The sequence below is a fragment of the Pteropus alecto genome, unplaced genomic scaffold (genome assembly GCF_000325575.1).
Source record: "Pteropus alecto unplaced genomic scaffold, ASM32557v1 scaffold427, whole genome shotgun sequence".
NCBI classification, from domain to species: domain Eukaryota; kingdom Metazoa; phylum Chordata; class Mammalia; order Chiroptera; family Pteropodidae; genus Pteropus; species Pteropus alecto.
Window position 1 is genome coordinate 45,769 of NW_006440618.1, and position 14,016 is coordinate 59,784.

At 42.8% G+C, this 14,016-nt stretch overlaps 1 protein-coding gene across 3 annotated transcripts in view; it reads right to left on the reverse strand.

Moving 5' to 3' along the window:
* Positions 1-839: 839 nt before the first annotated feature.
* The window catches only part of CDK20 (cyclin dependent kinase 20), a 40,042-nt gene continuing 26,865 nt past the window's right edge, over positions 840-14,016 (reverse strand). For all 3 annotated transcript variants that reach the window (XM_015593491.2, XM_015593490.2, XM_015593489.2), the window contains 5 exons: positions 7,652-7,810; positions 6,263-6,473; positions 4,987-5,165; positions 4,774-4,901; positions 840-1,398 (listed from right to left, as the gene is read on the reverse strand). In XM_015593491.2, the coding sequence (XP_015448977.1) occupies positions 1,290-1,398; positions 4,774-4,901; positions 4,987-5,165; positions 6,263-6,473; positions 7,652-7,810 (786 nt within the window). In that variant the 3' untranslated portion in view covers positions 840-1,289. The remainder of the gene's footprint in view (positions 1,399-4,773; positions 4,902-4,986; positions 5,166-6,262; positions 6,474-7,651; positions 7,811-14,016) is intronic.

The window sequence follows — 14,016 nt, forward strand, 5'->3', positions numbered from 1 at the left end:
ACTGTCTTTGCAACTTTTTCTGTAAGTCTAAAATTATCCCCAAATAAACCTGTTTTCGCTAAGAAAAAAAAGCGGGGAGGGCTTTCGGTTTTCTTTTGGGGGAATGACTGCATCTGGTCTTAGCTATGCAGCATATAGTTGCTATGTTAAGTAAAAAAAAAAAATTGTTTAAATGCAAATATAGGAAATAGAGTACATCTGGGTACTGGGCAGGCTGTAGTAGCAGTAGGCTGTGGTAGAAAGTTTGTATCCTTATTTTCCATTTTTGAGGAATCTTTCCTTCTGATTTTTGAAGAAATCTTCACCGTGAGTCATGTTGGGAGCATTTACTACTGAAGCTGAGGGGCTAGACTCTCCCATCTTAGCCTCGATATTGTATGCATATGACACAGTTAGCAAATCACATGCACACGCACACGCACACGTGCACAGCCCTGGTATACTGAGTCTTGAGTCATTAAGCAGCCAGGAAATACAGTTGTAGCAATATGGTAGAGCCTGGGGGACACGGTGATGGCAGCTGCAGAGCTGGGGATGGCCCAAGCCCGACATCACTGGAGCAGGTCCTGGCTGCTGTCTGCTGCCTGGCTTCCCTTGGTTCTAAGCCTCTTTCTCCAGCTTCCCACTGACCTAGTGAGCTACTCTCTTTCCTCTCAATAAATTCCTCTTTTGGTGTTAGTTAGCCAGCTTGCCGTTCCTCTTGCTTGCAATTAAGAACTCTGAATGATACGCCCAATACACCAGCCAGTACTTCCAGGGGGACCAAGTCCAGGGGCACCACTGTCACAAAATACAAAAGTCTCCCTACAGCGATGAGACATAGTGCCACAGAACTCATCTACGTGACAGCAAGAACTGTTTATTAATGTGTGTCTAAAGCAAATTACACAGGATAGGAAGATAAAAAATATTTACTTATATATTTAAACAACAAAAACGACTGTTACAATCCCAGCACTTTAAGCGTGGGCTTTCTAGTCCCCTGTCATGCATCCTCTCCACTCTGCTACTATCTGAATAGCTCTGGGCAGGCTGATAGGCAGCTGGACCATGGGCTAACAATGGGTTAATGACTCCCCTGTTACATTTCCTGTTCCTTGTCTGAAAAAGAGATAATCATGCCTACTTCATTGGCTTCCTGTGAAGATTTAAAAATAAACTCACATAGCACAGTGCCTGCCCTTAGTAGGTATTTGAGAATTAGTAATTCTTGTCTCAATTTTGATAATCATTTTGGCCTTGTGTGCATACAAGCTCTTCACCAAAGGGAGATGATCAATGTGGTCATCTCAGCCCCGTTGCACTTGGAAGTAATATGACCTCAGAATACTTGTGCCGATGCTTCTGGCTTCCACGCCTACAATGCTCATGCTGTCGCTTTCCACATGAGTAAATCCACTGTGAAAGGAAGGACAACTGTTTAGACAATAGGGCTTCATATACAACCTCGTACCTCCTCCACCTAGCCCACTTATCTGCATTTAATATGGGTTTGAACTTGAGGACCTACATTCATTTGTAACAATTAGCAAATACTATCACGTTCTACAGTGAGAATATCAGTTTTGGACCCTCCTGACACAGGAGAAGGGGAACCTAATCCAATCTTGGCAGGTCGGTCATTTCCCCGGAATTTAGGATCATCAATTCCTGATCAGTCTCAGTGAGGATGTAAATACAGCAGCTAATGGCATCATCATTTTCCACAATATTACCTGCCTGCCAAGACAAACATACTGTGCTGCTCTGTGGCAGAGATAAAAATAAAGCAGATGTGTAGAGAACCAAACCAAATCAAACCAAAAAAACTAGAGATGGAGCTTCCTGAATTTCCTACAGCAGCCCAGTTTTGTGCTACACATTGCTTCTGAAATGCTGTTTTGGCCTTTGTGAAATATCTTTCAGCTTAGAGTAAATTCCATGTTGACATACTGAGTTTCTTTAAGTAGCAACTAAAGTTGTAGTCAACTTAGAAATTAGTATCAAGAATAGAATGTGGCAGTTTCCAGATTCTCAGAAAACTGCAGCCTTGGCTGGTCTACGTAGGGGCTGAGCAGGGAGCAGGGGGCAGTTAATTCCTGATACGCCGGCCAACGGTCATTGTGGGGTTTTTTTGGCTAAGAAGGTTGAACTTGCATCTGTTTTTTCTCTTTGAGAATTCTTCTTCTTAGTCTTTTTTCTTCAATTGATTTTTAGAGTTGTGCCACTATCACCATAATCTAGTTTTAGAACTATTCCATCACCCCCAAAAGATCTGTTGTGCCTATCAGCAGTAAATCCCAGCCTGCTCCCAGCCCAAGGCAGCCACTAATTTTACCTTCTGTTTCTACAGACTTGCTTTTTCTAGATGTGTCATATAAATGGAATCACATTGTACGTATTGTACAAATCTGGCTTCTTTCATGTAGCACAATGTTTCTGTGGTTTATAACATTTTATGAGTGTGTCAATGCGCCAATCCTTCTCATACCTAAGTAATAGTCCCCTGTATGGATGTACCACAGTGGACTTATCCATTTACCAGCTGATCAGCATTTGCACTATTTGTACTTTTTGGGTTGAGTAAAACTGCTAAGAACATCTGTGTACAAATTTTTACGTAGATGGGTGTCCATTTCTCTTGGGCATGCTGTTAGGTTGCTGGTAAATTTATGTCTAACACAATTTCTTTGGAGAATCAGAATATGTATTCACAAATGACTGCATTTTAGGAAACTGAAAAGCTCCTAGAAAGATACTGGGTTATCTCCTGTAGCATTCACTAAGGTGCTGCAAGAGACAAAAATGTTGCCCATTTAAAAATTTAGAGGGAACAGCATGAAGCGAGATTTCTGGGTTTACTATTGCCCAATGAAGCTCGCAAAGAGAAATTACTAGGATTTCTCTTTCAGCTAAGGATTTCTGAAGGAATATGTTTGTGATTAGGAAAGAAGCATAATTTGAAGTCATGATCCATTCATTCTAGGGTCTTGACTAAAACATGTTTTTGAGATGTTTCTAAGAGTGCTACATTACCTCCCACATTGAGAACAGTGTCATTCACCTAATGGATGTGCTTACCATTTTATAATGCATGTAGTGCAGTGTTTAAAAACACATGTGAAATAGAAGATTTCAAGATTTCTACTTGCTTGTCATGATGAACACAATGTAATGCAGTGAATGGATGTTTTTAGCTTTGTGTGATGCCTGAAGTGTAGTGTTTAAAAAGACATGTGAAAAAGAAGTTTCTAAAAGTGCTACGTGCTTGCTAAGTTGATAGCAGTGTTATTGTAGTGAAAGAATGTTCTAATGCATGGTTTGTAGTAATGCAGTAAAGAATGCAGTAGAGCATTCTTTAAAGACATAGATTTAAAAAGGGGGAGAAAAAGCGCATTTGTGAGGCCAAACTCTAAGCACAATCCCCCGAAGGACCACCCTCTGAGGCAACAATGACAAGTGTTTACTCCCATGTTTCCCCCAGAAGAGGAAAAGTTTTCCTGCCACTGAAGGAAGATAATCATTACTAATAGAGTCACAAGTGGTTGTAGGGTATATATTAGGGAACTCCACTGCTTGAGGGGCTTGCTTTACAAAGGCTGGCCTCTGACCAAAAGCAGACACGGAAGAGCAAGGCCATGATGCCTCTTCTAAGTGCAGTGGAACGTAGCTACAAATGTGTGAGTGTAAACTAGCAAAAACACACTTGCAAAGGTGGACATGGACAGTAATGGCTCCAAAATACTTTGGTTCAGCCCAGCTCTCCAACTTCAAAAGAGTTGAAGGAATTTTGAGTGAAGAAGTTGATGCAAATTCTTTTCAGAATGTAGGGCGCTGAGTTGGGCTTCACTCTTTGTTTTCAAAGTTAAGAAAGGGTTAAAAACTACTCACAGGCCAATTCTCATCAAATTTAAGTTGAATCTCTATAATTCTTTATCTTATTAGAAAGTTGAGTTTATTTACTGAAAAGAACTAAGACTCTCCTGCATTAAGAGGTTGCCTTAATAATTATCTTCAAACAACTACTAATTTAAAATGCAGAAACTAGGGAAGTTTGTTACAGAAATCTGTAATTTTTGAAATATATGGTTTGGGGCATTGTAGTTTTTTCTATTTAGATTGTATGATGCTTATCACAGGAGGCTGAATTTACCCCATATCTCAAGATAAGTAATTGACAACTATGAGGTCAGTCATCTTGCTGTAAGTAAGCCAACTAGAATAAAAAATCTGTAAGCCCTGTCCTCTTTGTAGAACTTACTCTGGCAAGAAAGAACATAAATGATTCCAAGATACTAATTTTAAAACATAATGCAAAATATGTTTTAAATGCATAATCCCCTTTTTTGGGGACTTTTACAATCTTGCCCCGACTCCCACCGCCACCTGGGTTTGGTAAATGAATTCAGGATTGTGCAGGTCATGAAGGGAGGGTGAGAGCCAGGCTGAGGGACTATGTCAGGGCCCACCCCTGGCTTCGCTGTGTGTCCTTAAATAGCCACATCTCTGAGCCTCTATTTCATCTGGGAAATGTGGGTGATGCCAACTGTGTGCACGGGTGGTGGTTTTGTCATTAATGGGGATCACGGAGATGATGCGTAGCATCTTTTTTTTTTTAAGGCAGAAACATATTCTGACCAGTGACTTTCCTTGGGTACCCAAGTAGTAAGGGGAAAGCTGGGCTAAGCCCTATGTCCCAGTCACATCCATTCCAATGATATCCTTACAAAGGTACTGCTGGGAGGCCAGGAGAGGCTGTCTTACTGGCAAAGTGAAGGAATCAGAAGCAATTACCTGGCCCATCGGTGAGAACCCCCGAGCAAGTGATAACAGCTCTTGAGGACAGGAAATTTATTGTCCTTATTCCACATGTAGACTCGCAAGGAGAGGTCAAAGGAAGAGGTGATGACTCGGCTCTGGTCCTTGAAATGAAAAGCTACATGAGGCTGGAGATGTGGGCTCCCAAGGTGGGATCTGAGACATGGGCAGGATGGGTACCACACTCACCACCCACATGGACGTGATGGGCTTCTGGTGGTCCTGGAAGGCTGCTAGCTGCAGGCCATGTATGGTAAAAAGCACGAGCTCCGACCCAGACACCAGTAGAATCACTTGGGAGCTATGACCCTTCATGAGATGAGGAGGCATCATGGTGTCTGGCAGGATGAAACTTGCGATCTGTTGTACTTTTTGAAATAAAAACAGATTGTCATGTCTTGATAGCAGCTGGAGTCTGGAATAGACATGCCTCACCTAAGATGATGCAGTACACTGAAAAAAGCAACAGCTTCAGTTACACCTGCATTCAATCCTGACCTATGCATTTACTCCCTAAATCTTCCGTCCACTGGCTCTAACATACTGAGTATGATGCCTTAAAGGGGGCACTATGCATGTGGAAGTAACAGCATCTGGCATGTAGTAACATCTAGAGAATAGGGCAAATGAATACCCTTCCTTCTACCCTTCTCCATCTATGACAGGATGATGTAAGAAATGGCCACAGGGTGATGTAAGAAGAACTATGACATTTACAACATTTGCCCAAAACTATTGTTGAAGATACTGTCTTTTACAGTGTATAGCATTCCTTGTAAAAGAAACAAAAAAATCAATTTGATGACTTCCTAATGGAGTTTAGCACCAGGAAGAAAAAATTACCTCTTTTGAAGAATTCATGCGCTTTCTTGTATCAGACAAGGGATTATATTACACATCCTGTTTCCCCTTTTTGCTCAGCTGCCAGGAAGCTCAGAGTAAAATTTATGATCAAATGATAATATGAAAACAAATTAACATAATACAAAAGAAAAAATGCTAAGGACCAAAGGGAAAGCCTGTCAGAGTGATGTGGGGTTGAGACAGGGAAGGAGAGGGTTGTGGGTCTTATTTTCCTACTGGACTAAGAGCTCCTTGGGTAAGAGATAGTTTTGCCTTTTATTCATCTTTGTGTGCACTCAGTGCTGAGAACACTGCCTTTGATACAGTTGTGCAAAGAGGCAGAGATGAATGGGAGCAGGAAGACGTTAAGAAAGGGGAGACTGTGAGTGGACAATAGTTAATGTCTGAATCTCAGGGCTACACAAAGGGCCTGACATGCAACAGGTGTTCAGCCACCCAACCAGTATGTAGTATCACAAGGAAACATTTGTTGGGTCACTGTATTCACCGAGAGGAAAGAAAAGGTGCCCCAATGGAAACATGAGAAATCTGTGCTTGAAGAATCATATGAAATGGTGGTGACATGCAGACCCACAGGTCCTGCCTGATACAGGATCCTTACCTAGAATGTCCACTCCATTCCTGGACTTCTTGGCTCCTAGCTCATAGGTGGTGATAACCAACTGCATGCCGTTGTCATTTCTATGCATCACCATTAGCCTAGCTGCCTTGTTGGGGGCCCAGCAGGCTCTGGAAGTCAGCCAGATGGGGAGAGCAGTGGAGACAGGAGCCTCATCTTCCAATGGACACAGCAAGGAGCGCATGTGGAACACCTGGGGAACACCACTGCATGGTCTCATTGCTGGTGACAGAGGGACTTCTCTGACCCAGGAGCACTCTGAAAGCCCCTCCTGGCCACTCTGCCCAGGGACCCACAATGACCTTACTGGGGCAGTCGTGCCACTTTTGGACCTCCTTCCAAGACGGCTCAGACCAGGTAAGGTTAATCCCAGCCCGAGTTTGGCCCCTGAAGGTATCTTGGCACACAAGTCCCAGTGAGGGCAAGGGGTGAATGAATCCAGTGGACGACTTCTCTGTTTTTGAGCAGATACACATCACTGTCTTGCTTTTGCCTCCAATGTCTACTTCCATATTCCCTTCCTATCTTCTGGCAGTCTGGTTCCAAATGCCTCCTCTTGGTCCCTGGAACTGCTCTGTCAGGATGTCCCCCTCCTGGTGGCTGCTGACCCCCACCTTTTCTGCTTCCTCTCTCCTCCAGCTGCTCCTCCTCAACCTGTCACCTCCCCTGGCTGCCATGTCCCAGCACTGCCGATTTTGTCCTGCTCTGCCCCTGTTTTCTCCTCCTGCCTTTACTCATCCACACACCTTCAGCACATCTCAAGACCCTCTCCAGCTGTCTGCTTCCAACTCTGGTCTAATTTTCCAGTTTGGTTCCTGGCACTCAGGCTGGACATCTCTGACTCCACAAATCGTGGGACTATTCCCAGGTTGTGGGGCACAGGCAGCACTGGTAGAGCTACTCAGTCACACAGGCCAGCCACATGATGGGCACGTGGCCCACGTGTGGTTCCTGCTGTGCCCTCTCGAGGTACCAATGCTGTCTCACACTGTCAGCATCTCTTCATGCCTGGCCTGGACTCTCTAGTCCTCATTCTCACTGAAGCTCTGTTCTCAGCCCACCAAATGTCCTTTGAGCTCTTCTACTGGGATGTCCCTAAGGCTCCAACCTTCTTCAAAACTAACTCTGCCCTCTCCTGCTGGGCAACTGACCCTTTCCGGCCTGTGGGCAACACGGCAGCCTGGAAAGAGCAGAGGCTCTGGGGAGAGGCCGGGACCACCTCTGCCTAGTTGGAAGCCCTGAGTGGCTGCAGACTTGGTCCTGCATAAGAAGCTGCCCTTTCAGATGCATTTGGCAGGACCAGGCACAGAACCCAATACCTGCACACACAAAGCCTGGCCCCTGGGGCAAGGGACACAGCCCAGCACTAACCTTGGGACCCAGGTCTGAGTTCTGGGTCGATGCAAACACCCACTGGTGGTCAGGAGAGCAGAGCAGACTGGCAGGGTGGTTCGGGAACATGCTCACCCTGGACATCAGTTGCAGCCGGGGTATGGTCAGCGTGTAGAGTGCTCCGTCAGCAGAAGCTGCCTGTAATGCAAGGGTGCAGTAACTATCTGTGTCCTTATGTCCGCTCCTGAGGAGCAGGTAGCCACTGTGTAACTGCCTCCTCACTGGGGCGCAATACCAGTTTTTTAAGTCAAAAATGAATTCCTTCAAACAATGCATAAATCTCAGAGCACACCCTGTCCTCCCTCCCAACAGAAGTCCAAGGTGTGGCTGCCAGCACCCTTTCTACCCATCACGCTCAAGTGTTATCTTCAGTGTGCCTTTTCTGTTTTCAGCGTAAAATACTCCTTGGGAATCTCTCCACATCAGAGGACATTTTCCCATGACTTTTTACTTATTTTAATGAAAATTTAGGTTGTTTACAGATTTTGTTTACAGGAATAATGACTGCTGCAATAAGCACTCCTACTTGCAAGTTTCTGCAGCAATGCCAATATTTCCTCATGAGTGAGCCCTAAAACTGGAATAGGTCAAAAAGTATCAGATTTAAAACTTTTAATAGGAAAAAAAACAAACAAGCTTTAAAAAAAGTTTCAATCTATAGTCTTATTTGCCATGTATAAAAATACCTAGTTTTCATCTAACTTATATCAACCTTTATTACAATATTATTGACTATATTCCTTATGCTATACTTTATATCCCCATGACTATTTGTAACTACCAGTTTGTACTTCTGACTCCCTTCCCCTTTTCCATCCCACACCTCCAAACCTTCCTCCCATTCTGTCAACCATCATAATGTTCTCTGTATCTATGAGTTTGTTCCTGTCTTGTTTGTTCATTTATTTTGTTAGATTCCACATGTAAGTGAAATCATATAACATTTGTCTTTGTCTGACTTACTCCATTCTGCACAATACCCTCTAGGTCCATCCATGTTGTTGCAGATGACACGGCTTCATTTTTTTTTTTTATGGCTGAGTAATATTCCCTTGCATATATGTACCATTTCTTTTTTATCTCCTCATCCATTGATGGACACCCAGGTTGCCTCCATATATTGGCTATTGTAAATAATGTAGCAATTAACATATGAATGTACATCTCTTCAAAGTAATGTTGAGTTTCTTCCCAAACATGGATGCACATGTCTCTTCAAAGTAGTGTTTTGGGTTTGTTCAGATAAATACCCAGAAGTGGGATTACTGGGTCCTTCCTTGTCTCTTGTTATAGCTTTTGTTTTAAAGTCTATTTTGTCTCGTACAAGTATTGCTACCCAGGCTTTTTTTGTTTGTTTCCATTTTGACGAAATATCTTTTTCCATCACTTTACTTTCGGTCTGTGTGTATCTTTTGAACTGAAGTGAGTCGCTTGTAGGCAATGTATGTAAGGGTCTTGTTTTCCTATCCATTCAGCAACCCTATATCTTTTGATTGGAACATTTAATCATTTTACATTTAAAGTAATTCTTGATAGATATGTAGTTATTGCCATTTAATTTTTTTATTTTTGATCTTTTTCTTGTTGTTCTTCTTAAAGAAGTTCCTCTAGCATTTCTTATAATACTGGTTTTGTGGCGATGAACTCCTTTAGCTATTTCTTGTCTGGGAAGCTCCTTATCTGTCCTTCAATTCTAAATGATAGCTCTGCTGGGTAGAGTAATCTTGATTGTAGGTCCTTGCTTTTCATCACTTTGAATATTTTGTGCCAATCCCTTCTGGCTCGCAAAGTTTCTGTTGAGGAAGCAGCTGACAGTCTTATGGGAAGCTCCTTTTTAGATAACTAGATGATTTTCTCTTGCTGCTTCTAAGATTCTTTGCCTTTAACCTTTGGCATTTTAATTATGTCTTGGCATGGGGTTGTTTGGGTTCATCTTGTTTGGGGCTCTCTGCATTTCCTGGACTTGTATGTCTATCTCCTTCACCATGTTAGGGAAGTTTCCCATCATTATTTCTTCAAATAGGTTTTCAATTCCTTGTTCCCACTCTTCTCTTTCTGATGCCCCTATGATGTAAATGTTGGTATGCTTGATGTTGTCCCAGAGTCCCCTTAAACTATCATCATTTTTTTTTCCTTTTTTCTTGTTGCTGTTCTGGTTGGGTGTTCTGTGATACCTTCTTTTCCAAATCACTAATTTGATCCTCTGCTTCATGTAATCTACTGTTGATTCCCTCTAATGTATTCTTTATTTCAGTTATTGTATTCTTCATTTCAGACTGGTTCTTTTTTGTTTTCTATTTCTAAGTTTCCTATCTCTGTTGAAGTTCTGAGTTCATTGGGTATCCTTACAACCAGTGTTTTGAACTCTGCATTTAGTAGATTGCTTGTCTCTATTTTGTTTAGTTCTTTTTCTGGAGTATGTTCTTTCTTTCATTTGGGACATGTTTCTCTGTCTCCCCATTCTGCCTTCCTCCTTGTTTTTGTTTCTATGTATTAGGAAGATCTGCTATGAGTCCTGGTCTTAGTAGAGTGGACTTATGTAGTAGGTGTCCTGTGGGGCCCCATGGTGCAATCTCCCTGGTCATCTGAGCCAGGTGCTACTGGTGTCCCATGTGGGTCATGTGTGCCCTCCTATTGTAGTTGAGCTTTAACTGCTGTTTGCACGTCAGTGGGAGGGACTGACCCATGAGCTGAATGGTTGTGAGGACTGACCGTGACTACAGTAGAGGAGCTACTGTGCAGGGCCTGACCCTACAAAGCAGTATTTGCTTCAGTGGGAGCTCTGTTGTCTACCTAGTTGGCCCTTTAGGTGTGTCATCCTTGGATGCAGCCCCAGGTAGTACTTGGGTTACTTCCAAAGCCAGCCACCATGATGCCAACCCCAGTACCTCCTGGAAGGGGCCCTGCCACATCTCAAGTTCAGCCTCAGCCTGTGCCCTGCCCAGGGCCACCTGGAATGAGCCACAAAAAAATATGAAGATGGCCGCCACCCACACTGGGCTTGGAGACGCCTAGGAGAGGCCAAGCTTCAAACCGAGCCTGGCTTCTGCCAGTGTTGGGCTTGGGGATGCTCAGCAAGAGGTACAAGACATGTTGAGGTCAGATGTTGTTTGTTTGGGGTACATGAACCTTTGGAGATTTTAGGAAAGTCTGCATCATGACCCAAAACAGGTCGTTTGTATGGAAAAGCCACTGGAAGCAGCTTGGGTAGGCCCACCAGTTGAGTGGGGCAGGATCTCAGAGAATCACCAGGGCAGGATGAACATTGTTAGCCAAGTAATGGAGATTCCGATATGGTGCCCGCCTGCGTCCACATGCTTGGCTAGGGGGAGGGCTCAACAAAGGAACAATGGCTTGCCAGCACTTCTGTCTGGGAGAAATCTGCCCCTCCAGCCTTCACCCTGAAGCCAGACAACTCAGTTTCTCCCTGTATGTCCCTAGCACCTTTCAAGCAACTGCCCCAGCGCTAGAGTTCAGATCAAGTGAGTCCATCAGCAAGTAAGTCTGTGCATGGGCTCTATAAGAGGAGTGCCTGAGAGTCCTGCTGCCCTCCATGTCACTCAGCCACAGTCTCTGCTAGTTTTCACAGACAGAAGTTGTGGGGACTCCTCATCTTGGCACTGGAACCCTGGGCTGGGGAGTCTGCTGTGGGGCTGGGCCCCTTGCTCCTCGGAAGGGACCTCCACAGCTGATACATTTTTAGCTGCCTCGCACGGGTGTGGGACTAGCCCATTCCATGTCTCCACCCTTCCTACCAGTCTTGATATGGCTTCTTCTGTATGTCCTTAGCTGTAGGACTTCCGTTCAGTTAGACTTCAGCCGATTCTCCATGATGGCTGCTTTGTATTTTAGTTGTATTTCTGATGTTGTCATGAGAGGAGGCCAGCACAGCATTTACCTACTCTGCCACTTTAACCAGAAATCCTTCTTTACCTATTTTTCTACTAGATTTCTATGCTTCAAATAATCTGATATTAATGTTTTGTTAAATAAGATACAGTGTTTTCAGCATTTACCTACTCTACCACCTTGACCAGAAATCCTTTCTTTACCTATTTTTCTACTAGATTTCTATGCTTCAAATAAAGTGATATTAATGCTTTGTTAAATAAGATACAGTGTTTTCTCACAATTTTCATGTGTCTTAATTTTATAATACTCTAGTTCAGACTTTTTAAACTTTTTAGTTAAATCAAATCTGTGTATTTTTTTCTTGATTCTAGGTTTTGTCTTGCCTAGCAAGGCCTTGCACATCCCAGGTTGATATTATAAACCATGTATCTATTCCTCAGATAATTTGTAACTGCCTTTTGCATTTTGTTTTTAATTATTCTAAATGTATTTCAACAAATGGAGTGATGTGAGAGTAGCTTAGTTTCTCTTTCATAATGGTCAAGTGCTCCATTTCTTGAATAGCCCATCCTTCACCTACTGTTTTAGAAGAACATCTTTCCACAGACATTTACAGATGGAACTCAATCTGGACTTCTGTTCAACTTACGTAAAAACATCTGTTCTTACTGTCCAAGAAAATACAAAAATTTAAAAATGCACAGAAGATGGCAACATTCAAACAAGGTCATGAAAAGAAAAAGTGAGAAGCGACATGTTTTAGCTAATAAAACTATCCCTCCAAAGGACAACCAGTTATCAAAGACCTGTAGCCACACCCAACATGAGTTAAATATCATAAAATAAGATTTTGCAGATATGAAGGGACAGCCTGAACCAGAAACTCAACACTCAGAAGGAAAAAGGACAAAACACCAATATGTGACATAAGAGTTAAATTAATTTAGGAAAGATACTGAAGAAAAAGTTGTCTCAAGAATGAAGATTAACAATAAGCCTAAGAGAGAAAACATTCCACTGAACAAATAAGGGTACTAAAAAGAAAGAAAACAGAACACAAAAATGGAATAAAGAGCTAAAAAGAATCAGAAAGTGTCCAACAAGATAGTCAACTAGGTCTAATAAACACATGACTGAAGTTCCTACAAAGGAAAAATTTAATAACAGAATAATATTTAAAATTCATGTACAGCAAAACTTTCTAGAAATAAAAGAAAGCCTGAATCTATGTATTGAAAGGACTCATATGTTCCTGCATAAGCTGACCCAGCATGATCACTGCAGACATGTCACAACTACTAGACTTTAAAGATTTTTAAAAATCCTTTAGGCCTTTGATTTAAAAAATTCGAGTGTCTAACAAGGAAAGTAAGTCAGGGTACCAGTAGACTTTTCTACAGAAACATACACAGTGAAATAGTATTTTCACAAAATTTTAAAGAAGTGAGCAGGGATTTGGCTCCTAGCCAGGCCATCCTTCATCATCAGGACTACAGAAAAGCAGTGCTAAATGTGCCTCACCTACCCCTGGGATATCAAATATTAGACTTTTTCATGGATCCTTTAGGGCCCTGCTACTGAAAGGGTGGTCTGTGGACTGGCAGCACTGATATTCTGAAGAAGCTTGTTAAAAACTCAGTATCTCAGGCATCCCCAGAGACCCACTGAATCAGAACCTGCATTTAGACAAGATACACAGGTGACGTGTGTCCCATTAATATCTGAAAAGCACTTGTCCAAGTCTCTTACCCTCTCTTCCACATTTACCACTCTTGATAGCCCCATTTCTTTCTAGATAATTTCTTTTATCTTTCAGTTCACTAATCCTGTGTTCTAACTTTTTAATTGATGTATATAACATGTATATGGAATATTGCACAAAACACAAACGTAGCAAATATTCACGTCACTACCCAAGGTAAGAAACAGAACATTGCCAGTGGCCACAAGCTCTCCTCACCTCCCCAATTTCTGTGTGGTTTCACTGTCCACCCTGCTATCGAATCCATTCACTGATCTCTTGAGCTTTGTTATTCAGTTTTTCTGCTCTAGAATGTTTGCTTGGTTCTCTTCTAAATCCAGTATGTCATTTTTTATAGCTTTAAGTTCTCTGCTAAAATTTATCTCCCCGATCATAGCAACCACAGGTGTTTTGGAGTCTGTAATAACTGCAATATCTGAGGCCTCTGTGCCTCTCTTAACATTGTCTGTTTATCCAGTTCTAGTTGGTACTATCTTAACTCTTCACGTGCCTAGTCAGCTTTAAGCATGTGCTGAATGCTGTATTTGAAAACAAATAGTGGTGGCTCCATAGTGTAGTGGTTAGCACGTCTGCTTTACATGCAGAAGGTCCTGGGTTTGCACCCCAGGTGGAGCCACGGACCTTACCCCGGGTGCACCAGGCCTGAGTGTGCCAAGTGTGCCAAGTGTGCCGAGTGTGCCGGGGGTGCCAGGCCCTGGGAGTGCCAGGCCCGGGGGCATGCCCCAAGCAT